General features: G+C 43.5%; 1 protein-coding gene across 50 annotated transcripts in view; it reads left to right on the top strand.

The window, feature by feature from the left end:
* The window catches only part of RAI14 (retinoic acid induced 14), a 161,295-nt gene that overhangs the window by 17,984 nt on the left and 116,104 nt on the right, over positions 1–27,207 (top strand). For 20 of the 50 annotated variants that reach the window (XM_081520491.1, XM_081520436.1, XM_081520450.1 and 17 more), the window contains one exon: positions 11,527–11,609. Coding sequence is in view for 38 of the 50 variants with exons in the window: in XM_081520436.1 (XP_081376562.1) it covers positions 11,574–11,609 (36 nt within the window). In the remaining 12 variants the exon portion in view is untranslated. Of the gene's footprint in view, positions 1–301; positions 424–2,297; positions 2,338–6,074; positions 6,235–6,729; positions 7,227–7,449; positions 7,670–9,562; positions 9,997–11,526; positions 11,610–27,207 lie in introns of those variants that run through there. The other 30 variants (XM_081520445.1, XM_081520455.1, XM_081520472.1 and 27 more) reach the window with 12 other exon arrangements.

Raw genomic sequence — 27,207 nt, forward strand, 5'->3', positions numbered from 1 at the left:
CCCAACGTGGTAGCTGAGGCAGCAGAAATGATTTTTGTGCTCTCCATCTGCCGTTCCACTCCTGCTTCTAGGGCATCAGAATTCACAGTATCCATGTTGTTTACTTACTTATCCCTTATCCTCAAAAAGTATTTGAGGCACTGGATGACTAATTCATCAAAACCATTGTGATCATCGTAAATGACACTTCCTGCATACAAGAATGTGGATAATCTGTTACCCCATTTGAAAGCCAACTCAAAGAACCAATGATGTCACAGTAAGCCAACATTTGACCATTAAATCTTTCTAGAGTAAAACCAAGGGAATCTGGTATAACCATCCAGGGAGCTACCCTCTCGTACTTTAAAGCTGTTTCTCACTACCTAACAACTTAGCATTTCACTTTTTATATTTCATCTTGTTAAAAACAGCTTCATCGAGGTATGATTTACATTCCACAAAATTTACCATTTTTAGTATACAGTACTGCTCAATTTTTCATAAATTTACAGAGCTGTGGAATCATCACCACAATTGAGTTTTAAAACATCTCTCTTACCCCGCCCCAAAAGAGCCCTCATGCTCATTTGCAATTCCTCCTTATCATCCCCAGCCCTAGGCGACTGCTAATCTACTTCCTGTCTATAAATTTGCCAGTTCCAGACAATGTCACACAGATGAAATCTTACACTGTGTGGTCTCTGTGTCTGACCTTCACTTGGTGCAATGGTTTTGCGCTGCATGTATCAACCCTTCGTTCCTTTTTGGTCCTGGAGGGTCGCCTTCCCCTGTATGGAAATGCCATGTTTTGTTTACCTAGTTGGTGGATGTTTCAGTTGTTTCTACTTTTTCACGCTTATGAATACTGCTGCTGTAAACATTCATGTGCCCATCTCTGTGGACACGTTTTCATTTCTTTGGGCAAGGCACATCGTGTAATTGCCAGGTTGAATGGAAAATGTATATTTAACTTAAGCTGCCAAACTACTTGCCGCAGTGACTTTGCGCTTTCCATGTTTTATATGTTCACCAGTAACATTTGAGGAGTGGCCCTGTCTTTTTAAACTTGAATGATTCTTTTGGATTTTAAGGTGGGGGAAAGCCAAGAAATGGACTTGTGATGGAGATGGTAAGGCACTTAGCACATACCCCTTGCTGTTTGGTTTTGATTACCAGATGTGTGCAGGGCAGCTTTTTTGCTTGAGAGATGAACACAGTGTTAGGTCTTGATAAAGCTGTTGACACCAACATCAAAGATTTGGAAATACACCCTGGAAATGGCATTTTAGAGATCAGCTTAAAAATAACCTCAAAAGGAGGGGTAATCACATGGTGTTTCTTAGTCCTGGCGTGATTTTTGTGTTCCAGAGGTAGCTTGTTTTGATTAAGCCCATGCTTTTTAAGTTGGATGGATTTAGGGCGTGAGGTAACCTTGGGGCTTTTCTTTGGTAGTTTTGTCGGAGCATGTGAGCAGCATATTTGACAGCCCAGATAGTAACATTGCCAGAGCCCCGAACAGTTTTATATCAGTGCTGGTGGCTCTGACTGATTCATGGACCAAGATCGGTCCTCATTGATGGCAGATTTTATTTTTAAAGAAGAATGATGTATTTGTTTCTCAAAAGAAATGTCGTCCCCTAATAAAGGCAAGTTGTGAATATAGGGAGGGAGATTAACGTTCTTAAGAGTTTCACTTCATGATCATTATGGTACATTATCTGGATGGCATTTATGGTTTTAAAAGAGTGTGGTTATTTTTAGGGGGAGGGTGTGGGATATTACAGTATTTTAGGAAGGATTCATCGCCAGAATGAAGCTACTGCCTATGTCTTTTTTTCTCCCTCTTACCTTTCCCTCTTCTTAATCCTTTGGGTAATCTTTTAACTCACCTGCACCTTAGTTAATATATGAAAGCACTCAGCTCATAATTAATGCTTAGTAAAGTTTGCATGTTTGTTGAGTCATTCATTTATTTATTTATATGTATCTGGTCTGCTGAATAAATAAGACACCTAAAATGTGATCACAAAGCAGCTTTGTTTTGCGTCCCACTGACTCTTTAAAATTTATTCAGAGAGGTTAGTCTATCTCATGCCTCTGGGTAAAATCGATAACTTTTCTGATTAGATTTTTAAAAACTTCTACAGTCAATTTCAGTTGCTAAATACTCTTAATTTAGAGCTCGAAATGCCTGGTTTAAAATAAAAATTTCAAATTCAATTTAAAAGAAAATATCTTTCTTTTTCTCTCTCTCTCCATTTTCTCCCCTTACTCTACTCCCTTTATCTAACTGTCATGGTTTGTGTCCCCTCCAGGGTTGCAGTGTAAACTGGAGACAGGAGTGGGAGATGAGAGGTAAAAAGAATGAGCAAGTCCTTACTTGATGGGACACAGGAAGACAGTGCTCTGCACTCTAATCCTGACATATTTTGAGCTGATTCTTGCTCTTTGAGGAAGTATTTTAGGTTGGACCATGTGCTCCTAAAATTCATATGTTAAAGTCCTAACCCCTGGGACCCTATGTGGAGGTAGGGCCTTTAAAGATATGATTAAGATAAATGAGATTATATGGGTGTGACCGGTGTCCTTATAAAAAGACATCAGGACAAAAGCACACAAAGAGGAAGGCCTCCTGAACACCAAGGGAGAAGGAAGCCATCCACAACCAGGGAGAGAGGCCTTAGTTCAGTTCGGTCGCTCAGTTATGTCTGACTCTTTGCAACCCCATGGACTGCAGCATGCCGGACTTCCCTGTCCATCACCAACTCCCGGAGCTTACTCAAACTCATGTCCATTGAGTTGGTGATGCCATCCAACCATCTCATCCTCTGTCGTACCCTTTTCCTCCTGCCTTCAATCTTTCCCAGCATCAGAGTCTTTTCAAATGAGTCAGCACTTTGCATCAGGTGGACAAAGTATTAGAGTTTCAGCTTCAGTCCATCCAATGAATATTCAGGACTGATTTCCTTTAGGATGGAGTGGTTTAATCTCCTTGCAGTCCAAGAGGCCTCAGAATAAATCAGAATTGGCTTTGCTGTTACTGTTGTCTTGGACTTCTAGCGCCCAGAATGGTGAGGATACAGATTTCTGTTGCATAAGCCACCAGATGGGATACTTTGTTACACATTCCTAGCCAACCAGCAGAGGAGGCCTTGGAAGATCCCTCTTTCTTCCTGGTTCCGCTCCTGGACCGTCACTAGGGACCCCTCTGGTTCTTGTCTTGCAGGTTCTGCTTTGTTGCTTTTCTCTCTGGGACTTGGCCTCTCTCTGCCCTCTTCACCCTGTAATCCACTCTGTTAGAATCCAAGACAGCTTACTACCCTTCCATGAATTGCCTGGGTCAGGTTTACAGGAGACAGACATCTGTGCACAGATAAACTTCAGCATCAGGCTGATCACAGCCCAGCAGCTACCATGCCTTCATTCCCACCCTCAGAACTTAGGCCAGTTTCTCTCCAAACTTGTAGATTTTCCAGGCGAGGATCAGACCCCGTCTAGTCTCTCTAAGTGGTCCTGTAGGCCTTTCTCATTAGGTTGAGTAGGCCTGGTGGGAATCATTGCATCATTCCTTCCCAAGAAAGCTGCTGCTGCTGCTAAGTCGCTTCAGTCGTGTCTTATTCTGTCCGACCCCATAGATGGCAGCCCAAAGGCTGCTCTGTCCCTGGGATTCTCCAGGCAAGGATACTGGAGTGGAAAAAGAACCTCCCCCAATCTCCATATGCTCTGACCCATTTAAACCCCGGTTGTGAGTGAGGGTTCAAGAGTCCTGTTACCAGTTTTCAGCTAAATCCTTTGAAATTGTGCATCTTGGACTGGCCGCAATGAAATATCTGTTGTATCTTTGTGCTTCCAATTTGATACCCAGTGCTTGTTCAGGTGGTACTGAGTAGTAAAGAACCTGCCTACCAATGCAGGAGACCTAAGAGACGGATTCGATCCTTGGGTCAGGAAGATCCCCTGGAGGAGGGCATGACAACCCACTGCAGTATTCTTGCCTGGAGAATCCCATGGACAGAGGAGCTTGGCAGGCTACAGTCCATAGGGTCACACAGACTCGGACAGGACTGAAGCGACTTAGCATGAATGCTTGTTCACCCATCCTTTCTATCAGCCTCAGTGAACTTCCGCTGAGTGTGGACCATGGAGAAAGTCCTGCTGAGGTCAGAGGTGAACACTTGGGTGTTGCTCAGTTCAGTTTAGTCACTCAGTCATGTCCGACTTTTTGTGACCCCATGGACTGCAGCTCGCCAGGCTTCCCTGTCCTTCACCATCTCCTGGAGCTTGCTCAAACTCATGTCCACTGAGTTGGTGATGCCATGCAACCATCTCATCCTCTCATCCCCTTCTCCTCTTGCCATCAATCTTTCCCCGGGTCAGGGTCTTTTCCAATGAGTCAGTTCTTTGAATCAGGTGGGCAGAGTATTGGAGCTTTAGCTTTAGCATCTGGTGCAGCTAGGATGTACTTTTTCCTTGTTAAGAAGTTCCCTACCTGGAAGTGGTAGAATCTCATGCAAAAATAATAGATCAGGCATGCGGATCTGGCGGAGCCCTTGGCCTGCTTTGCATCAGGCTGATAAAATCTGTATCCTAAGCACTTGCCCCCTGGGATTTTAGCAGCTGGTCCTTGCTCTCTGTTGACTCTTACATTCCATTATTCAAATGGTCAGCTCCCTTGACTAAGCCCAGCATGTGATTAGGGAGATGCTGCAGGGGGTGCACAGCTCAGAGAGAAGAGAGGGAGGCGTATGCAACAAAGAGGAGCAACCTGATAAGATTCATAGGCCAAATGAGATGGTGGTTTGGGTTTTTTTTTTAAACTTCAGTTCAGTTCAGTCGCTCAGTCGTGTCCAACTCTTTGTGACCCCATCAATTGCAGCACGCCAGGCCTCTCTGTCCATCACCAACTCCCGGAGTCTACCAAACCCATGTCCATCGAGTTGGTGATGCCATCCAACCATCTCATCCTCTGTCATACCCTTCTCCTCCTGCCCCCAATCCTACCCAGCTTTAGGGTCTTTTCTAATGAGTCAACTCTTCGCATGAGGTGGCCAAAGTATTGGAGTTTCAGCTTCAATGTCAGTCCTTCCAATGAACACCCAGGATTGATCTCCTTTAGGATGGATTAATTGGATCTCCTTGCAGTCCAAGCAGTACTCTTGCCTGGAGAATCCCAGGGACGGGGGAGCCTGGTGGGCTGCCGTCTATGGGGTCGCACAGAGTCGGACACGACTGACGCGACTTAGCAGCAGCAGCAGCAGTCCAAGGGATTCTCAAGAGTCTTCTCCAACACCACAGTTCAAAAGCATCAATTCTTCGGCGCTCAGCTTTCTTCACCGTCCAACTCTCACATCCATACATGACCACTAGAAAAGCCATAGCCTTGACTAGACGGACTTTTGTTGGCAAAGTAATGTCTCTGCTTTTAAATATGCTATCTAGGTTGGCCATAACCTTCCTTCCAAGGAGTAAGCATCTTTTAATTTCATGGCTGCAATCACCATCAGCAGTGATTTTGGAGCCCCCAGAAATAAAGTCTGACACTGTTTGCACTGTTTCCCCATCTCTTTCCCATGAAGTGATGGGACCAGATGCCATGATCTTAGTTTTCTGAACGTCGAGCTTTAAGCCAACTTTTTTACTCTCCTCTTTCACTTTCATCAAGAGGCTCTTTAGTTCTTCTTCACTTTCTGCCATAAGGGTGGTGTTTTAAAACAGTGCTTTCATATGTACATGTGAAAACTGATCATGGCATTTACTTAATCCCATTGCAGCTAACCCAGTCCATTTAGGACCGAAAAAAGCCTTGCTGAGGTCAAAGATGAAGTCTACCCAGGCACCTAACCTGTATCTCTGTCCTACACATTCTTTCAGGAAACATTTATTGATTTTTATACCAATGGCTAGCACCCAAGTAATAAGCAAAATGAAAACTCTAGCCTGAAAATCCTCCATTCCAATGTAAATAGCCTGAGATGTACATTTTTAAATTTGCCAGAAAAACTGGCAATTGGGACTCTTGAACCCCTTGCTTACATCCGGGGTCTGGAAGGGTCAGGGAATGGAGACTGGGGGAGAGTCTTTCTTCAGAGAGCAGTCTGCATCAGTTCCCACCACGCCCGCTCAGCCTCCCAAGAGAAGCTTCAAGGACTGCTGGCAGAGTTTGGACCTGTATTTGACCTTCACCTGAGATGGCTGTGCCCCATCTTGTAAGAAAGGCCCAACAAGGAGCCCTCTTCTCGTCAGCTTGCCCAGGTCCTGAGTTTCCTTTAGAGACCCTCGGACCCCTACCTCTGTGGTGAAGACTTCTCTGATTTTTCCTAGCCCTCAGAGATTTCCATCCAGGAGGCAAAGTCTTAAAGCAGCTTCTGCCCCCAGGGCAGTTTAGATGGCAGGACAGGCTCTGTTGTCAGGGACTTCTTTATTCGGGGAGACCTTTTACAGCATGTATTTGTTTTGCCCCCTTGAGCGTTCATACAGCTTTGGGTTAAAATTCCGTGTTTGTTGGAGAGAGATGATTGCAGAAGCAGGTACTCAAGGGAGAAGAGGTAAATGCTGAGCAAGAAAGAAGTATTTTAATTTCAGTGTCTTGCATTTGTTCAGTGTCATCTCCAGTGGTTTGGATTTTAAGTCTCATGTACTTTTCACTTGGAAGAAAAATTCTCGAAGCCTGTCTGGGGGTGCACGTTTAGTGTTCTGGTGTTGCTGAAGATTCCGAGGAAGTATCTCACATTCCATGACGGAAGGATTAGTTAGAGCAAGGACATTGTTATTCACTCTGGTCCTCTGGTGCTATGGTGACTCAGAGGGAACTATTTTAAACCATGGCCCTTGAATCCTGGGGTATGGCATCTTGGATGCTAATACATCCCTGTGATTCAGGAAAAGGTACATGTGTGTACAGCTGCCATTTGCCTTTGTGAGTTATTGTTTCTTAGTGGCCATGGTAACCAGCTAGTTTCTCTCTTAGCTTTTAATGTAGAAGGCTCCCCTCTCATCCACCCACAATATTTTGAAAGATTCAGTCAATGTTCAGAAATACTGATCTATCATACCTACTTATACAGTGTCTCTAAATTATTTTTAATGGAAGTGCCAAGTATAGGTATGATAAAGTGGTATGATAGGTATAGAACAGTGGTTCCCAATCTCATTGAGCATCCAAGTCACCTTGTGAGTTAAAAAAAAATTACAAGAGACTTCCTTGGCAGTCCAGTGGTTAAGACTCTGCACTTCCAGTTCAGGAGGTATGAGTTCAATCCCTGGTCAGGGAACTAAGATCCCACATGCTATGGACCATGACCAAAAAACAAACACACAAAAAAACGCAATTCTGAGCCTCACTTCTGATTGCAGAATCCAAATACCTGGCTGGGGCTCCAAGGGGGCCCTTACATGCTGACATAATTGTCAGCATTGTCTTATGAAATAACCTTTGGGTCACATGTAGGGGTGGAAGTGGGGATGAGTGGGAGAAAGAGTGGTTTGGCTATAGAAGAGAGGAACTTTTTTTCTAACCGTTTCATTTGGAGGTGCCTTGTGGTAGAGAAATAGCTAAAGAGAATCTAGGAGCAAGGAACCTTTTAGCCCTAAGGGCACTGTTTATTAACCTTTGTTCCTTCAAAATTCATTTTCAACCAATCCAGAGGTTCTCAACCTGAAATTTTCCTACCTCTACAGATTGGAGAAGGTAATGAAGTTTATTAAACTATTAGAAAAAATAACAGCTAGAGAATTAACATCTTTGTTGAGATAAGTCACATCCTATTCAATTTACCCATTTGAATGGTACAGTCGATCAGTTTTTGGTGTGTTCACAGGTTGTAGAGCCATCATGGCAGTAAATGCAGAACATTTTCATCACCCTAAAAGGAAAATTCTAGATCTGTTATGTCATTTTTAATACTCAAAGAAGTCTAACAGTATAGCTCTGTAGGCTAACATCAAGGCTTTTTTATTCAGGCTAGAAATTCTATTCGATAAGGGCAGTTCATGTTAAGCTTTGGTTGAGAGTTACATTATTTTTAAAGGGAAAATGGATTAACAAACCCTGTTTGTTGGATCTAATCTATCAGATGAGAGGGCAACAAGTCTGTGCCTCCCTGCCCTATTCCATCCTCACTGATGGAGTGACGTAACACGGTAACTGGCAACGGAGCAATGCTTGGTGACTTATTTTGGGTTGAGCATGGAGTAAACCGACCAACATTTCTGCTTAGTGGGTAGACAGGCTTTTTTCTGCTTGAAATGAGAGAATTGAATTCAAATATCTTTTCCTGTATATGTGAAACATGCCCTTCTCTTTTTGAACCATCCAAATTAGAGTCCCATGCAGCTAACTCAGCTTTATTGCAGCTCTTTTGACCTAAACACCTTAAGTTACTTTTCCAAGAACTGCTCTTAGTGTAGCTTCACTAAGTTGATAGATGTCACTTTATCCAGTCTGGGCTTTGGAAGTTTGAATCTGGGAATTGGAGCCAAAAGATTCTAGCTGACCTAAGGAAGGCAAGTCACGATTGACTTGTGGGTCCTCTTGGGGAAGAGGGGGTACTGAGGCAAAGGGAGCCCAGGTGACTTCCCACAAGTCCTGACTTCCAAGATTAGGTCCTGGAGTTAGGTCCTTTTACCAATTCCCAGAAAGCAGTGATTTGTTACTAACTTTAATTATCCCCAGCTACAGTTCTTGTTTCTAGTTACTATTTTGTGGGTTTCTGAACCTTTTTACCCTTGGCCCCCATCTCTGTCATCCCAGAGTTATACCCTTGGACCACCCAGCTCTCAAACACCCAGAGCTTCCAGGAAAGCATTCATTTTCACAGCTAATACCTCCCCCTGGGAGTTTTTAGAATTACTTGCTTTATTTACTTAATCCTCTTTAAATGAGCCTTTGCAAACTTCTCACTGCCATGCTGAGGGGTTGGGGGGGAGACAAAGTCAAACACACCAAACTACTAGCACCCACACCCATGAAACACACTCCCCCATCCCCCAGCCCCCGCCCTACGCGCCCCATGACCTCAAACAAAAATCTGACCCAACTTTGCCTGAGACATTGTGTTCTTGCCTGAAAGAATGCTTTGGGTGGTTCCACCTTGGTGGGTTACACAGTTTGTGGGTTATCCAAGGCTAGGTTTCTCTTTGCTTCTTTTCCTGGTGCATGGATTTGCCCTGTTTTCTTGGTTATTAGCACTTTACCCAGAGGGTGGAAGGAATTGAACTTCAAGGGCAATTTCCATCTTCTAGCTGCATTTGCTGGAGAACCATGAGCCAGTGTCAGGATGGGATCATCTGCTTGTCATGGTTTCTAGTTGGATTCATCAAAAGATGGTTGCTCTGACATGGGCTGTTTCATAAACCAGCACAGCTTTGATAAGGATATTTCCAGTTCCACATACCTCATTTCTAACTTCTCAAACTTGTATGCCAGAGTCAATCAAGCAGATTCTTAGGCCCTGCCCATGAGATTCAATTTCCGGGGAGTTTTGCATTCAGCAAACTGTCCCCAGATCCTCCTGATTCAGATAAAATCGGGGGGCCACCTTCCAGAAGCACTGTCCTTAAGAGTTTACACTTTGCCGTTCAGGTACCAGCCGAGCCTTCTCTGTGGTTAAGTACATGGCAATTAACAAGGTGTAATTACAGTGTGTGCGGTTTCCAAGGCAACAGACATTCTGTCACTCCTGCTGAGGCTGGGAAGATTGAAAAGGGACCACAGGGAGGCCACGGGAATGGTGTGGCCTCCAGATTAATGTCATTGAGGTGCTTTGTGACCAGTCCAAAGGCCCCTGCTGAAGGGCAGCAGCAATAATGAAAGGCAAAAATTAACAAATTAGAAACCAGGGAGCCACTGGACCACTTCTGGAGGTGGCAACAAAGACCTCAAGAGGAATGAGTCCAGCCCTTCAGTTGCCTGCATTTCTTACCCCACCCCCCACCATGCCATCTGTTTCCTCAGATCAGTTTAGTTCAGAATAAAGATGGTGGACGAATATGATGACCTTGAACGGCTTTTGAAAGGTAATGATCAACTGTGGTCAGCATCTGACCACCGTTCCTGTTCTCCTATTCTCACTTTCTCAGCTGAGGCTTGACTTTACATTTCTTGAGTGCTTTCCAGGTGACGAGAACTTGCACATAGATTTTTATGTCATTTTTGACCTAAACATACACTTTCCAGGTTTCAGGATGGAAGAGATCAAATTCATGCCATGTTTTAGCCCAGGAGTTTACTTTCAGGTTTTAGTTTTAAAGTTGTAGGGCAGTGGAAAAGGCATTCACCCATCAGTCTGACTTTTGGTTCTGAATTTTATCATACAGAGGTGTGGGGAATGCAGACAGGTTTCTTCACTTTGAGGTTCCATCTTTCCCTCTGGAAAATGAGGGGCTCCGACTAGATCCATAGTCTTACCTTTTGAAAGGTGACAATGCCTTTGCAGAATCTGATGAAAATAGGAACTTTCTTTCCAGAAAAAAGTACAGGGACTTCGCTGGCGGTCCAGTGATGAAGACTCTGCAATCCCAATGCAGGGGGCCTGGGTTCAATCCCCTGGTTAGGGAACTAGATCCTGCAGGAGGCACCTAAGATCTGCCACAGCCAAATAAACTTAAAAAAAAAAAGTACAGATATACTGTCATTCCAAAAATTTACCTTCAGTTTCTAAAGGCACCACAGATCCCTCCTAAATGAGGTTGTTTCTTAAGACTTTTCCAGCTCCAGATTGGAATCACTGGGTCCCACGAGGACCTGGGGAGAGTCTTTCACTGTTTTGAGCGGCTTCCTAAGGAATGAAGTATTTGATGAGGGAGGTTTTGTTGTTTCTTGCATTTTTCCCTCATTGCCCTGTGCATCTACGAGGGGGGAAAAACACACTGAGAAAAATAAATAGGGAATGAATGGCATCTGGAATATGAGCTGTGCTTCAGGACGCTTCACTCCTGTGGCCCTTTCAGAGGAGGTAGAGGCTGTAACTGTACCATGAAGGGGGTGGAGAGGAGGGAGTTAAGCACTGAATTTTGTGCAGTGACAGGCCAGCCTTTACTTAAGCTTGTTCTACTTTGAATGAGGAGTTGGAAGAAAATGAAAAGTTTCAGTTAACTTGAAAATGTTGGACGCTTCAAAGGAGTATCACAAATGGGAAGAACATAACATTCTGTACCACTTTCCAGCCCTTAACCCTGACCACCTTCCTAACTCAAACCCAGACGCTTACCCATGGCCCAAAGTCCTAGTCCAGTTGGGAGGGAGTCACTGTAGTGTTTGTTTGGAAACCTTGAAGTGTGTTTGTGTATGTGTGTATGTGTGTATGTATGTGTATGAGTTTCTCAGTCATGTCTGATTCTTTGCGACCCCATGGACTGTAGTCCACCAGGCTCCTCTGTCCATGGGATTCTCCAGGCAAGAATACTGGAGTAAGTCGCCATTCCCCTCTCCATGGGATCTTCCCAACTGAGGGATCTAACCTGGGTCCCCTGTATTATAGGCAGATTCTTTAACATCTGATCCAGGAAACCTTGATACTTAATTTCTTTTTTCCTCACTCTGGCTAGGTGCTGAAGGTCTCCTCTAGAGCTGTGGAAGGCTGAATGGACTAAACATGAAGAGCTTGAAAGCCAAGTTCAGGAAGAGTGATGTAAGTACTTGTGACTCACGTCTGGCTGCAGAAACACCCTCCCTTGGACCTTGATAAGGTGCTGGGTTAATCAACTACAGAAGTCAGAAGTGCTCCGGGGCCCAGCTCAGCGTGGCTTTTGTGAATTATGTGTTCTTGCTGTTTGTGTATATAGTTTCTAAAAATGACTTTTTTTTACTTCTGATGTCTGTGCCTTGTAGAGAAAGGAATAGTCAAATTAAACATCTTAACAAAAATAATCAAATACCTCAGCATTTCTGCTGCTGCTGCTGCTGCTGCTGCTAAGTCGCTTCAGTCGTGTCCGACTCTGTGCGACCCCATAGACGGCAGCCCACCAGGCTCCGCCGTCCCTGGGATTCTCCAGGCAAGAATACTGGAGTGGGTTGCCATTTCCTTCTCCAGTGCATGAAAGGGAAAAGTGAAAGTGAAGTCGCTCAGTCGTGTCCAACTCTTAGCGACCCCATGGACTATAGCCTACCAGGCTCCTCCATCCATGGGATTTTCCAGGCAAGAGTACTGGAGTGGGGTGCCATTGCCTTCTCCACTCAGCATTTCTAAATCCCCCCAAATCTGACTCAGAATGTCATTTTTCAGTTCAGTTCAGTCACTCAGTTGCGTCCGACTCTTTGCGACACCATGAACCGCAGCACGCCAGGCCTCCATATCCATCACCAACTCCCTGAGTCCACCCAAACCCATGTCCATCGAGTCGATGATGCCATCCAACCATCTCATCCTCTGTCGTCCCCTTCTCCTCCTGCCCTCAATCTTTCCCAGCATCAGGATCTTTTCCAGTGAGTCAGCTCTTCACATCAGGTGGCCAAAGTATTGGAGATTCAGCTTCAACATCAGTCCTTCCAGTGAACACCCAGAGCTGATCTCCCTTAGGATGGACTGGCTGGATCTCCTTGCAGTCTAAGGGACTCTCAAGAGTCTTCTCCAACACCACAGTTCAAAAGCATCAATTCTTTGGCACTCAGCTTTCTTTATAGTCCAACTCTGACATCCATACATAACCACTGGAAAAACCATAGCCTTGACTAGATGGACCTTTGCCATGTATAGAGTCTTCTCTTGTGTTTTAAGAAGGTGTTTGCTATGACCAGTGCGTTCTCTTGGCAGGACTCTACTAACCTTTGCCCTGCTTCATTCTGTACTCCAAGACCAAATATGCCTGTTTTTCCAGGTGTTTCTTGACTTCCTACTTTTGCATTCCAGTCCCCTATAATGAAAAGGACATCTTTTTGGGGTGTTAGTTCTAGAAGGTCTTGTAGGTCTTCATAGAAACGTTCAACTTCAGTTTCTTCAGTGTTACTGGTCGGGGCATAGACTTGGATTACTGTGATATTGAATGGTTCGCCTTGGAAACAAACAGATCATTCTGTTGTTTTTGAGATTGCATCCAAGTATTGCATTTCGGACTCTTTTGTTGACTGTTATGGCTACTCCATTTCTTCTAAGGGATTCCTCCCCACAGTAGTAGATATAATGGTCATCTGAGTTAAATTCACCCGTTCCAGTCCATCTTAGTTCACTGATTCCTAGAATGTTGATGTTCGCTCTTGCCATCTCCTGTTTGACCACTTCCAATTTGTCTTGATTCATGGACCTAACTTTCCAGGTTCCTGTGCAATATTGCTCTTTACAACATCGGACCTTGCTTCTATCACCAGTCCCATCCACAAATGGGTGTTGTTTTTGCTTTGGCTCCATCCTTTCATTCTTTCTGGAGTTATTTCTCCACTGATCTCCAGTAGCATACTGGGCACCTACCGACCTGGGGAGTTCCTCTTTCAGTGTCCTATCTTTTTGCCTTTTCATACTGTTCATGGGGTTCTTTTAGAGAGTGGTTAAGGAATTATATGTTAGCGTGGTTCATCTTGGGCATTTAGGAAACTTAAATTCTGTTAAGGCTTTTGTGGTAAAACAGCAATATCTATTGCCACCTGCACCTTTATTCCCCCTTAATTCCGACAAGCCTTTGGATTGGAGGAACCAGTGATGCTGCCTGAATTATGAGGCAAAGTCTCCCAGAGGAGAAAATGGAGAAAAAGAACATAGCAGTGGGAGTATATGTGATGCTATTATAACAGAAGGTCAGCTCATAAACCCTGCTGAGGCTCCAGTCTTGTGCTAGCTGATCCAGATACTTGGAGCAGAGTGGTTGAAGGGGAGAAATACATGGAAGGATGTTTGATGGAAGCTCAGCGATGTCACCCTCCTAATGGGCTTGCTTGGCTGTCATTTAACATTGGGTAATTAAAAGTAAACCTGGATTTTATTGCTCTGCTGTGAATTATATGACAGCTTGGCACAACCACATTTTTGCAATAAGTGGAGACCGTGTCTTACGGCTAACACGTCACACACGCACATACACACGCGAACACACATACCTCCTCTTGGCTGAAGCTTATCTCCTGAGGCTACATCATGACATGTAACTTACTGCCCTGATAAGGCCCAGACTGGAGGAGGTGCTTGTGGAATGATTGCAGAATCTTGTTATGCTGAAAGGAAGTTAGAGCTCTAAGGACAAAGGATTTTGAGGAAAAAGCGGACTTTGCCTCCTCATTCTTCAGGTAAGTTAACGAACACTCAGAGAATGTGACTTGGCCGAAGTTGTCCAGGTAGCCTTTGGCTGGAGTGACAGCGCTGGTCATCTGACTTCCTTGACCCCTTGCCTCTGCCACTCCCCTGAGAAAACTCCCTTCAACCTTCTCATTTGTTGGCCAAGTGATGCTATAGCCTCTAGATCTCATTGGACTTTCAGTTAATAAGGAAAAGGCAGTTAAATGGAAAATGTTGCCCAGCCAGGCCGATTCGGGTTTGTAACTTGTGTGACCAGGTTCACAAATACCTTTTCCATTCCATTGGGCAGCTTCCATTTGTACAAGCTGAAATTGTTTTAGCAAAATTTAATCAGTTTAGACTTCCATGATATATGAACAGGGGCAGGGGGGAAATCATAGGAGCATACACTTTAGGTTTATAAACTGGTGGCGGTAGGGAGGGTATTGCTGGAATCTAGTTTTTTAAATAAAAACTGAAATAGTTCCATGATTTAGGGGGAAAAAGTCACAGTAATAACACTATTAAAAGCTTCTGGAATTTGGCAGCTGAAAGGCTATGATTCTGGCAGTTAGCGCAAAGGGAAGAAATGTTAGAGCAAGCTTGGGAGAGGAGAGCAAAAGAAATTGGTATTATGGGGCCAGATGGTATCAGATGGCTCCCCAATTTCACCCCAAATTGCTTCCCAAAGCGTCATCCCTCCACTGCAAGATGGAGGGAATAAAAGCAGAAAAGAATAATGTTTCAAACCCCAGCTTGTTAATCAGCCGTAGGATAGTAAGAGCTAACCATTATGAAATATTTACTTTATGTCAGGTACTGTGCCACGCTCATTATGTGAATGTTGTTTAATTTTGCTGCAACCCTTGTGTGGTAGGTATTATTGGCAGGCTCATTTTCCAGATGAAGAAACTGAGACCCAAGTTGCTCCAGTCCCTTGATTGGGCCTGAGTTTCTCTAGCTCAAAGTTGTATAGTCAGTGTTTGTGCCCAAGTAGCCTGATTCCAGACCCCAGGTTTTCCAAAAGAGGAAATGTGGATGCAGGTCTGATTTTATGAAACAGCAGTCCAGGCAGTAGCTTAGGAAAGCGACTTCGGACCTAGGTCTGTGGCCTTGGGCAAGTCTGTTCCCTTTCCTGAACCCCCAGGCTCCTCACCTGAAAATTGAAGATAGTATTACCTCATGAAGTTGTGAAGGTTAAGTGTTCTAAAGCCTGTAAGGCACACATTTTAGGCCTGGCATTCTGGAGATGTTGGTACATCTTTCGACCTCTTAATCACAGACACCCATGCTGGAGTTGAGAGGACTTCAGCTGTATGGTTGGCAGACAGGTTCAGACTCACCACAAGCTTTACATGGGAAGATTACTCCTTGCTGCTCGGGCATTGTAAGTGGCTTTCAGAACACAAACCTGGGCAGCGAGGGCCTTCTCTCTCTTACAACAGGTATTTCTCCCTTTAAGCAGTAGATTTTAGATGAAAATGATATCAGTGTGATTGTACCATGAAAGCAGCAGCTTGTTCTCTCTTATTCTCTGTGTGGCACTGGGAATCTTTACTTGTGTCTAAAATTTAAAATAGTCAAATAGGACAGACTGCAAAGTGATATTTTTGTTGGTGCAAACTTTATTTCATGTGTGAAATCTTTTACTGACTGAAGATTTTTAAAATTGAAAATTATTATTAAAAAAATAAAGAGGGAAATTCACTACTGATGACCTTCCTTTGAAAAGTAATTGGAGATGAAATGTAAATTGTCATATAAAAGCGTTTTAAAAGGCAAAAAAAAGTGAAAGTTGCTCAGTTGTGTCCGACTCTTTGGGACCCCATGGACTATGCAGTCATGGAATTCTCCAGGCCAGAATGCTGGACTGGGTCGCCTTTCCCTTCTCCAGGGGATCTTTCCAACCCAGGGATCGAACCCAGGTCTCCTACATTGCAGGTGGATTCTTTACCAGTTGAGCCACCGGGGAAGCCCAAGAATACTGGAGTGGGTAGCCTATCCCTTCTTCAGTGGATCTTCCCGACCCAGGAATCAAACTGGGGTCTCCTGCAGTGCAGGATTCTTTACCAACTGAGCTATCAGGAAAGTAAAAAAAAGAAAATTATGATTTAGAAATTGCTAATTGAAAGTAAAGAATGAGTCAATAATATAATTATGGTTTATAAAAAAAGCAAACACAGTGAGAAGTAGGCAGAAAAGCATATGTGGTCTGGAGGGCAACATAACCTGGTAACTAAGTTGCTGTGTCTCGGGAGGGACACAGAACTGGGAGTGGGTTGGCAGGGGGGCGGGGGTGGTGGTGAGGTGTTGGGGGGGATTTTGCGTTTCACTGGGTGCTTTAGGCTTTCATTTTTTGGTATGTGTGTATGCATCCCCGTGTGTCACTTGTTACAAGAAAAACAAGTTCTAAACTGTTTACGTTCAGTTCAGTGAGCCAAACTGTAATCTTCTTTACCCCAAGTGAGTGGTCTCTCTCAGAGAATAACCCTAAACCCTCACCCATCAAATTTGCCTGCTAGTCTTTGTGGGAGGCTGAAAGAAGGAGAAAGAAAGGGCCCTTTGTGTTTCTGGAGGGTAGGAGGAAGAGGGACAGCAGATCATGTTCGTGCTCTCGTAAAGAGAAGGCAGGTGACCCGCGGGCATGATCACATTTCGGCCAGCCTGTATCTGGGAGGTCTGCAGCCAAATGAGTTTGTGACCATTGAGGGCACAAACCCAGGAGTGAGACAGGACAAGCGTGGCCCAGAGGAGCCCCAGTGGATGCCTTTAAGGTCATTGAGCTGCACTAGGACCATCAGGCAGGCAGAGATTTCTTCCAAGCATCCTTTCCAGAATGCTTGACTCAGGCGGCTGAGTTTCTGTGCATGACCTAGGGGAAGGACCTAGCCTTTTTCTTAGGGCTGTGGTTAGATGCCGTCCTTGTCTAGTGGCTTCCATCCCTGAACTTAATAGGGAGCCTGCAGGTAACCCACAGAGGCCAAAGAAAGTCATGGAGCTTAACAAATGTCCCCCTAATGTGGGTGACATTTTCCAATTCCTATTTCTAACTTGATTTGGCCATCTTTGAACTGGGGTTAGGTACTGGAAGGGATATTGGAGAAATATGCAGGATGCTGGTTGTCTTGAAGAAACTCAGAAACCCACGTGGGAGGAGAAAAACTACACACAGGCAATAACTAAGGCAAAATACAAAGCCTATAGAATATAGATATTAATAGGATATCCAGGATGATATAACCAGTTGTTAAATTAGGAGACCTGAATGATAAATGCTATAGATTTTCAGAGAGGAGTGAATCGCTGGAAGTGGGAAAATTGGTAGGAGGTTTATGGAGCTGAAGCTTCTTCTAGGCCTCAGGGAGACATAGGATTGGAAGGATGGTTAAGCGAGGAGGAGAGGGTAATGCTGGCGAGCAAGTAGTGAGGCACAGTGGGTAGACTCACTTTCCAAAAATAGCCCTTGACCTGCACAACAGTGACACTTAAGGAGCCCAAGAGAATGCCCGTGGCATGGCTCTGAGTCTTTTCATAAGAACACTGTAAATTTTTCATTCTAGTCTAAAAAATGGATGTACTTGACTTTTTATGCTTGTAAAGTAAGTACCAGGTTCTAAATCATCATTATTTATTTCTTTTATGACTAGTTTGAAAGTAGGTTCTTTACCTCTTTAAATATTTGCAGCAACCAGTACGTGGTTCCACTTGGAAAAATGAGCTGTCATCATGAGAAATGAAGCCAAGAAGGTTGGGATTTCCCTTTGCTAATAAAATGCTCAGGCTTCTGGAATTTCTTTGTAAATGCCAATTTTTAGTGCCTTGAGTGAAATGGGTGGAGGTTGAGGGATACGAAAAAAGGGTTGAAAGATCTTTGTAACAAATCTTGAGAACTGCCTCTCCAACATGATGGAGGCCTTCAGAGTTTACTTTGTGGGTGTGTGCTTAATTTTATGAAAGATTTGTTCCCAATTATGTTTTCCACTGTAACAGGGAAGCAGTGGACGTTCCATTTAGGGGGAAAAAAAAGGCATCCAGTTTGAAATGGCTGTGTCCATGAGAGATTAAATTAATGGTATTTCTTTATGGAGCAGCTACTAATGGCAGCTTTCAGCCAAAGAATGCACACACCCCATGAATCTTGAGGAACCAGATACATCCTGCTTAGACAGGAGTTTGAATTTGTTGCCTGTTGAGAGAGTGACTCGTGTGAAGGTCGATAATCGGCATCTCTGCCAAGGTATTTTTTCAAGTGTTTAGTTGTTTATAGTAAGTTTTTACAGATGTCCACGCCTCCCTCCCCCACCTCACATGCAAAAAAAAAAAAAAAAAAAAGAGTATTTAAAATCTGAGCCTCTTTTGACAGAGGAACCTTGGCTAAATCTATTGTAAAGCTTAGCCTCTTTTTTTTCCCCATAGACATAATTTAAAAATACATCAGAGGTGACCTTTTGGGGAAGAGGCCTGAGTCTCTTGTAGACTTTGCAGAGAATATGTCACGCTACATAGTTTCCAGGTCCTGTCAGCTCATCTTAGTGAGGAATCTGCTGCTGCCTGATTTTACCTTGTATTAATTTCCTGGGGTGGGGGTGGGGGGAGTGAAAGTCTATCCCTCAGTCCTCTGAATCTTTTGCAACCCCATGGACTGCAGCCCGCCAGGCTCCTCTGTCCGTGGGATTTTGCAGACAAGAATACTGGAGTGGGTTGCCATTCCCTACTCAAGGGGATCTTCCGGACCATGGGATCGAACTCCTGTCTGCAGCATTGGCAGGTGGATTCTTTCCCACTGAGCCATGAGGGAAACCCATTAGCTACCTAGACTTGCTGTGAACATGCCTTGAGTGGCTTATACAACAGTAGTGTATTATCTCACAGTTCTGGTGACCAGAAATTTGAGATCAAGGTATTGGTGGGGTTGCTTCCTCCCTCGTGAGAGCTGTGAAGGTGAATCTGATCCGTGCCCCTCTCAGCTTTGGTGGTTTGCTGACAGTCATTGAGATGCATCACCTTGATCTCTACCTTCATCTTCACATGGCGATCGCTCTACATGTCTCTGTCTCTCTCCAAATTCTCCTTTTCATAAGAAAACCAGCCTTGTTGGATTTGGGCCCACCATAAGGACCTCATTTTAACTTGATGACCTTTGTAAAGACCCTATCTCCAGATCAGGTCATATTCTGAGTACTTAAGGCTTCAACTGATCAATTTCGCAGGGTGTGTGTCAGGCATGGGACTCACACAGTTCAACCCCAAACATGCCTCCATTCTTTTCTGTCCTAGGACAGATTCTCCAAAGCCCTGGCACCCCCAACTGAGCACATGTGCTCATAAACTTTAGCTCCACAGTTTCTTCACTTTTTGGACTATACATTTTCAGTGTCTAATAAAGTGAGGCTGGAGTATCACAATTTTTTAATGGGTGTTGGTGCCTAATTTTGTTGTTCAGTTGCTAAGTCATTTCCGACTCTTGGTGATTTCATGGACTGGATCACACCAGGCTCCTCTGTCCTCCACTGTCTCCCGGAGTTTGCTCAAGTTCATGTTTATTGAGTCAGTGATGCTGTCTAACCATTTCATTCTCTGCCGCCCCCTTCTTTTGCCTTCAACCTTTCCCAGCATTAGGATCTTTTCCAATGAGTTGACTCTTTGGATCAGGTGGCCATATCTTCTGGGTGGTCATATCTCTTTGCCTTCCTTACTGTCCATGGAGATCTCTAGGCAAGAATACGGGCGTGGCTTGCCATTCCCTCCTCCAGTGGACCACGTTTTGTCAGAACTCATCACTGTGACCTGTCTGTCTTGGATGGCCCTGCACAGCATTGCTTATAGCTTCACTGAGTTGCACAAGCCCCTTCACCATAACAAGGCTGCGATCCATGAAGGGGCAGTGCCTAAACATAATGTTAATCACAAGGATAAACACAATCACACGAGTAAACATGTATTGATCACTGATCTACTACAAGAGAAATTAGGAGAAGAGTTCCCATTGATTGAATGCTTGCCATGTGCCAGGCACTGTACCAAAACCCTTCATGTGTAATGCTTACAAAATTGTATCCAATAAAGACCACTGCTGTAATAGCAATTTACAGAGAGAAGATTGGGAGAAGTTAAGTAACTTGGGTAAAGTTGCACATTTGATAAATGGCAGAGAGATCTGAATCCCGATTTCTCTTGATGCCAGGGCAATAGTTGTTGACACAGGGCATTCCCTTTCTTAAGTTTCAAAGCTGCAGGCTGCAGAAAGTGAATTTCGCTCCAATGCTCTAAGCAATAAAGACCCATGGATTGATTTTGTCATTATCAGCGCTCTCCACTGATGGCAGCAAAGTTCACCAATAATGTCATTCCCTGGGTGCTAGAGTCCAGCTCCAGCTGGTCCAGGGGTTCCCTCAGGATGGACGGCGTTGGCGATGCGAATGAGAAGACACAGCGAGTCTCGGTGTTTCCAAGTGTCTCCTGACTTTATTGTTTTTAAGACAGCTTTTATATTTTTAGTGGTACATAGAAACAAATGTAAAGTGTAGAGTTATACCAAATCAGTTTAATGGGTCAACAGTGTTGACCCTTATTGACACCGTTTGCATATCTTAGTTCATTTTGTTTACATCATCATCTGGCCTGGGGGCCTGCTAACATCTTGTGACTCTTTATTGATAAGGGTTGATCAGCCAGAACACTTTTGTATCAGGCACAGCAGGAAAGAATTCATCAACAGAAAGTTTCAAGGCAAAACCTGTTTTCGGTAATCTATCCTACGCCTTGAGCTTAACAGAAAAGAATGTGGTTCCATAAAGTCATAGAACAGCAAGCTGAAGGTCAGCTCTAAGTAAGAATCATCAGTTAAATCAACAATTGTCTTATTATTTGTATTAAAGTTAAACTTCTATTTATATAAATCTCTAACTATTATGCTTTCATTATATAGGCTAAATACGTTAAGAGCAAAAACATAGTGAGTAAATATAGACTAAATAACAGTTTCATAAAGCAATATTTTTTATATTTCCTAATAAGCCTTTTTTCCTACGAAGGGCTCTGTGCCCATTGGGGCTTTCTGTGTGGTGGCTCTCAGTGTTGTTTATTGTTAAAGAGCAGTCATACACACTAGCTCCAAAGGCACAGGTACATTTATTAAACAAACTAATATGCTAGCAAGAGGAATTTGGATTAGTATACTCTATGTCTTAGATAATTTTATTAGGGCGCTACCGTTCAGGGGCCTTATCGATTGAGGTTTCAGATAGATCTATTTTAGAAGAGAATCAGGACAAGCCTTTTGCCCAAGTCACAGAAAATAAGAAGAGGTTTATTATAGCTAACATCAGAAAGACAGATATCATCTTTAAGGTGAGTGCTGAGGCAGCCTTCCGAGAATCCCTGAGGCCTGAGAAGCCATGCTTGATCAGTCCTTTTCCTCATGGCCTTGCCATGGGTGGGATCTTGTGAGCTGGCTCCCGGCACCTGGGCAGAGGAAGCTCTGGCTTGCTTTGTGGGAGGCAGATGCACTTGAAACTGAACTTTTGAAGCAAGAGAGGACAGATGCTGCTACTTTCTGCTCTTCCTCTGTAGTTCAGAAAACTAATTCTAATTCTAAATAGAAGCCCCATTACTGGCTAACTAGACCACAGCCTCTTCTAGTTGTTCAGTCGCCCAGTTGTGTCCGACTCTGAGACCCCATGGACTGCAGCATGCCAGGCCTCCCTGTCCTTCACCATCTCCCGAAGTTTGCCCAAGTTCATGTCCATTGCATTGGTGATGCCATCCAGCCATCTCATCCTCTGATGCCCTCTTCTCTTTCTGCCCTCAATCTTTCCCAGCAACAGGGCCTTTTCCAATGAGTTACCTTTTCACATCAGATGACCAAAATACTGGAGCTTCAGCTTCAGCATCAGTCCTTCCAATGAGTATTCAGGGTTGATTTCCCTTAAGATTGACTGGTTTGATCTCCTTGCTGTCCAAGAGACTCTCAGGAGTCTTTTCCAGCACCATTGTTCGAAGGCATCAATTCTTCAGTGCACTGCCTTCTTTACAGTCCAGTTCTCACAACTGTACATGATTACTGTGAAGACTATAGCCTTGACCATACAGATCCAGAAAAACATCTATTTCTGCTTTATTGACTATGCCAAAGCCTTTGACTGTGTGGATCACCACAAACTGGAACATTCTTAAAGAGATGGGAATACCAGACCACCTGACCTGCCTCTTGAGAAATCTGTATGCAAGTCAAGAAGCAACAGTTAGAATTGGACATGGACAACAGACTGGCTCCAAATAAGGAAAGGAGTACATCAAGGCTGTATATTGTCACCCTGCTTATTTAACTTATATGCAGAGCACATCATGAGAAACACGGGGCTGGATGAAGCACAAGCTGGAATCAAGATTGCCGGGAGAAATATCAATAACCTCAGATATGCGGATGACACCATCCTTATGGCAGAAAGCGAAGAAGAACTAAAGAGCCTCTTGATGAAAGTGAAAGAGGAGAGTGAAAAAGTTGGCTTAAAGCTCAACATTCAGAAAACTAAGATCATGGCATCTGGTCCCATCACTCCATGGGAAATAGACAGGGAAGCAGTGGAAACAGTGACAGACTTCATTTTTCTGGGCTCCAGAATCACTGCAGATGGTGACTGCAGCCATGAAATTAAAAGATGTATACTCCTTGGAAGGAAAGTTATGACCAACCTAGACAGCGTGTTAAAAAGCAGAGACATTACTTTGCCAACAAAGGTCCATCTAGTCAGAGCTATGGTTTTTCCAGTGGTCATGTATGGATGTGAGAGTTGGACTATAAAGAAGGTTGAGTGCCGAAGAATTGATGCTTTTGAACTGTGGTGTTGGAGAAGACTCTTGAGAGTCCCTTGGACTGCAAGGAGATCCAACCAGTCCATCCTAAAGGAAATCAGTCCTGAATATTCATTGGAAGGACTGATGCTGAAGCTGAAACTCCCATTCTTTGTCCACCTGATGCGAAGAGCTGACTCATTTGAAAAGACCCTGATTCTGAGAAAGGTTGAAGGCGGGAGGAGAAGGGGATGACCGACAGAGGATGAGATGGTTGGATGGCATCACTGACTCAATGGACGTGAGTTTTAGTAAACTCTGGGAGTTGGTGATGGACAGGGAGGCCTGGTGTGCTGCATCCCCTGGGGTCACAAAGAGTCGGACATGACTGATCAACTGAACTGAACTGATACAGAGCTTTGTCGGCAGAGTAATGTCTCTGCTTTTCAACAGTCTTGGTTTGTCAAGGTATTAGAACTTGTACACAGTGTATCTGAAGAACTATGGATGGAGTTCTGTAATATTGTACAGGAGGCAGCAAACAAAAACATTCCAAAGAAAAAGAAAATCAAGAAGGCAAAATGGTTATCATTCTAGTTACCCCAGACCATAATTGCAGGAATTCTTGGTTTAACCTGATATCATTGCAGCTGTAGCTGGAAACCGATATGAAACTCAGAAGCTGGCCCCTAAACTTGGGGAAATCTGATCGTCTGCCCAAGCAGAGAATCATCTAGGTTATTACCTCTTATCTTTTTATTCTGAAATTAATTACCTAATCATTTTGAACGATGGCTGACATTGGTGTTTTTTGCTTGACAAATTCTTGTATGTAACTTTTCTTTTGAAGTGAAATAGGAGTTGCTTCTGAATTCACTCCGGGGAGATTTTTCAGCTAAGTTTCTTTCCATGGATCTTTGCCATAGGAGGTGGTTCTTTGCATTTCTGCGGTAGCAGGTGTCAGCATGAGTTGAAGGCGCAGTGTCTATTAAGATGACATTAGTGACAAGCATGGACTTTCCTTTTGCGTCCCCACTTTCCTTTAAACAAGGAAAGTCAGTATGTTCTGACTGACTTGGTTTTCCAATTATTAGTTGTTACCATGTGAAATTAGTTTCACTTTTTAAGAAACACTGCCTGAAAGGATTTCATTTTCTGTCTTCTCAGGAGGCTGAAGGTCATGGTCTCTCCCTCCCTCCCTCCTCTTGGGCTGTTCAGTGGGCTGACTGACCGGGAGGTGCAGAGATTTATAATGTGGGAAAAGAACAAAAAAAAGCCTGAGGAACCACATGTTCTCCTGGGGTGGGTTTATTTTGAAATGTATTTTTCAATGCTGAGAATGTTTCTATGGTAATTTTTCAAACTTGGGCTGTGATTTTGGAGGTTTCTTTATTTTTCCATGAGAGTCAGCGTCCATGCTTTAAAGGGTTGTTTCATAACTGAGAAGCTGCAGAGTCCTTCTGGAAGACCCCAGAGGACATACTTATTATGATATGGGGTAAGCTGTGATAACAAGATACGTGAAATTGAATAGATAGAACTGTTTCCTTAAGTAACCATTTCCAACACTCCAGAGCCAGCAGGACAGGTCTGCGTCATGGACTCATCCAGGGATCCAGGTTCCTCTATAATGTCTTTCTGCTGCCCTCCCGAGCTGTGCTGTGTGTTGCGGTAGGTGGTTGCTGCCTGGGCTCTTGAGCACTTGAAGTGGCTAGTCCAAATGGAGCTATTCCATAAATGTGAGATAAATCCCACCGGATTTCAAAGATTTAGTACCAAATAATAAATGTGTCAAATACCTTAATAATAATATTTATAATTACACATTGAAATGCTAATATTCTAGACAGAATGAATTAAGTCAATTTAAAATTCACTCCCCTTGTTGCTTCTTATTTAATATGGCTCCTAGAAGCTTTAAAATGACTTATATCTTACTAATTCCTTTGGACAGTGCTGGTCTAGGCTGTTCATGGTGCATATTCTGTATGTGAGAACCAGAAAGAGGGAGAATGAACCCCAAGCATCTCCTTTTTTTAAAAAAAAAATTATTTATTTGGCTGTGCCAGGTCTTAGCTGTAGCATGTGGGTTCTTAGTTTCCTGGAGTGGAATCCAGGTCCCCTGCATTGGGAGTGTGGAGTCTTAACCATTGAACCATCAGGGAAGTCGAGTAGCATCTTCTTTTTTTAAAGGATGTGACCCCAAAGTCACACAAATCTTTCTCCTCTCACATGGAACTTGCTGGAGCTTAATCACATGCCCCTACCTAGCTACGAGGGAGGAATTCTGAGAGGAAAACACTCTCTCCAGATGGCAGCCATGAGACCAGCAACACCTCAAGGGATAGGAGGAATGGGTCCTGGAGTAGATTAACACAGTGATCTGGGTTGAATTGCTACCCATCCCCCAAAAGGTATATTGAAGTCACATATATTGATTGAAGTCACATATATTGATATATTGAGTCTCCTAGGACCTTAGTATGTGACTTTATTTGGAAATTGGATCTTAACAAGGGTAATTAAGTTAGAATGAAGTTATTAAGATGAGTGCTAATCCAATATGACTGATTCCTTATGAAGAGGGGACGCTTAGACACAGACTCGGACAGAGGGAGGACTATGCGTAGAGACAGGAAGAACACCACATGGAGATGAAGGCAGAGAACTGTGTGATGCACCTGTAAGCCAAGGAAAGACCGAAGATTGTCTTCAGACCCCTAGAAGTGAGGAGAGGGGTGTGGAACAGATTTACCCTCAGGAGGAAACAGCCCTGCAAACACCTTGATCTTGAGCTTCTAGCGTCCAGAACTGGGAGACAGTACATTTTTGTTGTTTGAAGCCACCTAGTTAGTGGTATTTTATGGTGGCAGCCCTGGAAAACCATTACACTTGGCCATAGGCCGTTTCCACAGTGAGTTTCATCCTAGAGAATTAGGTGGTAAAGGTGTGTCTTATGTTCTTCATTTTGATTGCTTTTACCCCAGTAGTGAATATTGGTTGCCATTTGTCTAATTCTCCATTGTTCTGTTGGTGGACATGCTGTTCATGTGACGTGAAGTGCTTTTTCCATGTTTGAAATGGAAACTGCTCCTAAGTGTTACCAACTGGTGACATTAGATTGTCAATCAGGCTTTTCCTTTTAGTCCAGTAATAGGTTGGGTTTGATAAGAAGTGGGATTAAAAGGACCTGTGTTAAGTATGCCATTTACAGTCATCATTCTGAGATTGTTTGCAGTGATGGGAACTGTCCTGACCTGATCCTACACCTTCACAGGGGAGTTTGGGAGTGATGTCAGTCTACAGTTATATATTTTAAACTTAGTTGTAGGTTACACTAAAGTGCATACATTCATTTGGTCAATATGCAATCTATGAAATTGTGAAACATGAGGATTCTTAATTATATCATTTTCATTTGAATATATATGCCCGTTTGACATACTTTCAAGCTGAGGCTTAGAATTCTGAGCAAAAGATTAGATTTGTTGCAAAAGAACTTCAAATAGTGGCATTTTACACTTCTCAGTCATGTAGCTTTATTACTATAACCTGACATAATATTAATTTTTTTTTTACCCGCATTCCCCTTTTCATTCATAGTTTACTATTGATTCTTTTCTACCACTGTTGCTTGCAAAGCCTTGTCATTCTCTTTGTGGGCCTGGACTGTTGAATATTTGAACCCAAATGCAAGACACTATATTTATCCCAGTTAAATTTTATTTTCTTAGTTAAGTTTGTTCAGTAATTCTGTTGCTCTGGGTTTTGCATTAAATTCTAGCTCTTACCATAATCACATTGTCATCCATCTTATCATGCTCAGCCACTCAGTCATGTCTGACTCTTTGCAACCCCATGGATTGCAGCTGGCCAGGCTCCTCTACCCATGGGATTTTCCTGGCAAGAATACTGGAGTGCGTTGCCATGCCCTCCTAGGGGATCTTCCTGACCCTGGGATCAAACCTGCATCTCCTGTGTCTCCTGCATTGCAGGCGGATTCTTTACCACTGAGCCACCTGGGAATCCCCAAAACTTAGTAGGCATGCATATTTAATCTAAGTCATTAATGTATGGTACAGCTCTGTCTTTGGATATGGATATATAACCAGACTCCAAAGAATAAATTAAGGCAATGCCCATTTGGAAGGATGTCAGTGGTTAATATGTATCACCTTGTCATATATTATACATATAATATATATATATATCATATGCAAGCATACCTCATTTT

Source organism: Giraffa tippelskirchi, chromosome 8 (genome assembly GCF_054371585.1).
Source record: "Giraffa tippelskirchi isolate mGirTip1 chromosome 8, T2T-mGirTip1v1.2.pri, whole genome shotgun sequence".
NCBI lineage: Eukaryota > Metazoa > Chordata > Mammalia > Artiodactyla > Giraffidae > Giraffa > Giraffa tippelskirchi.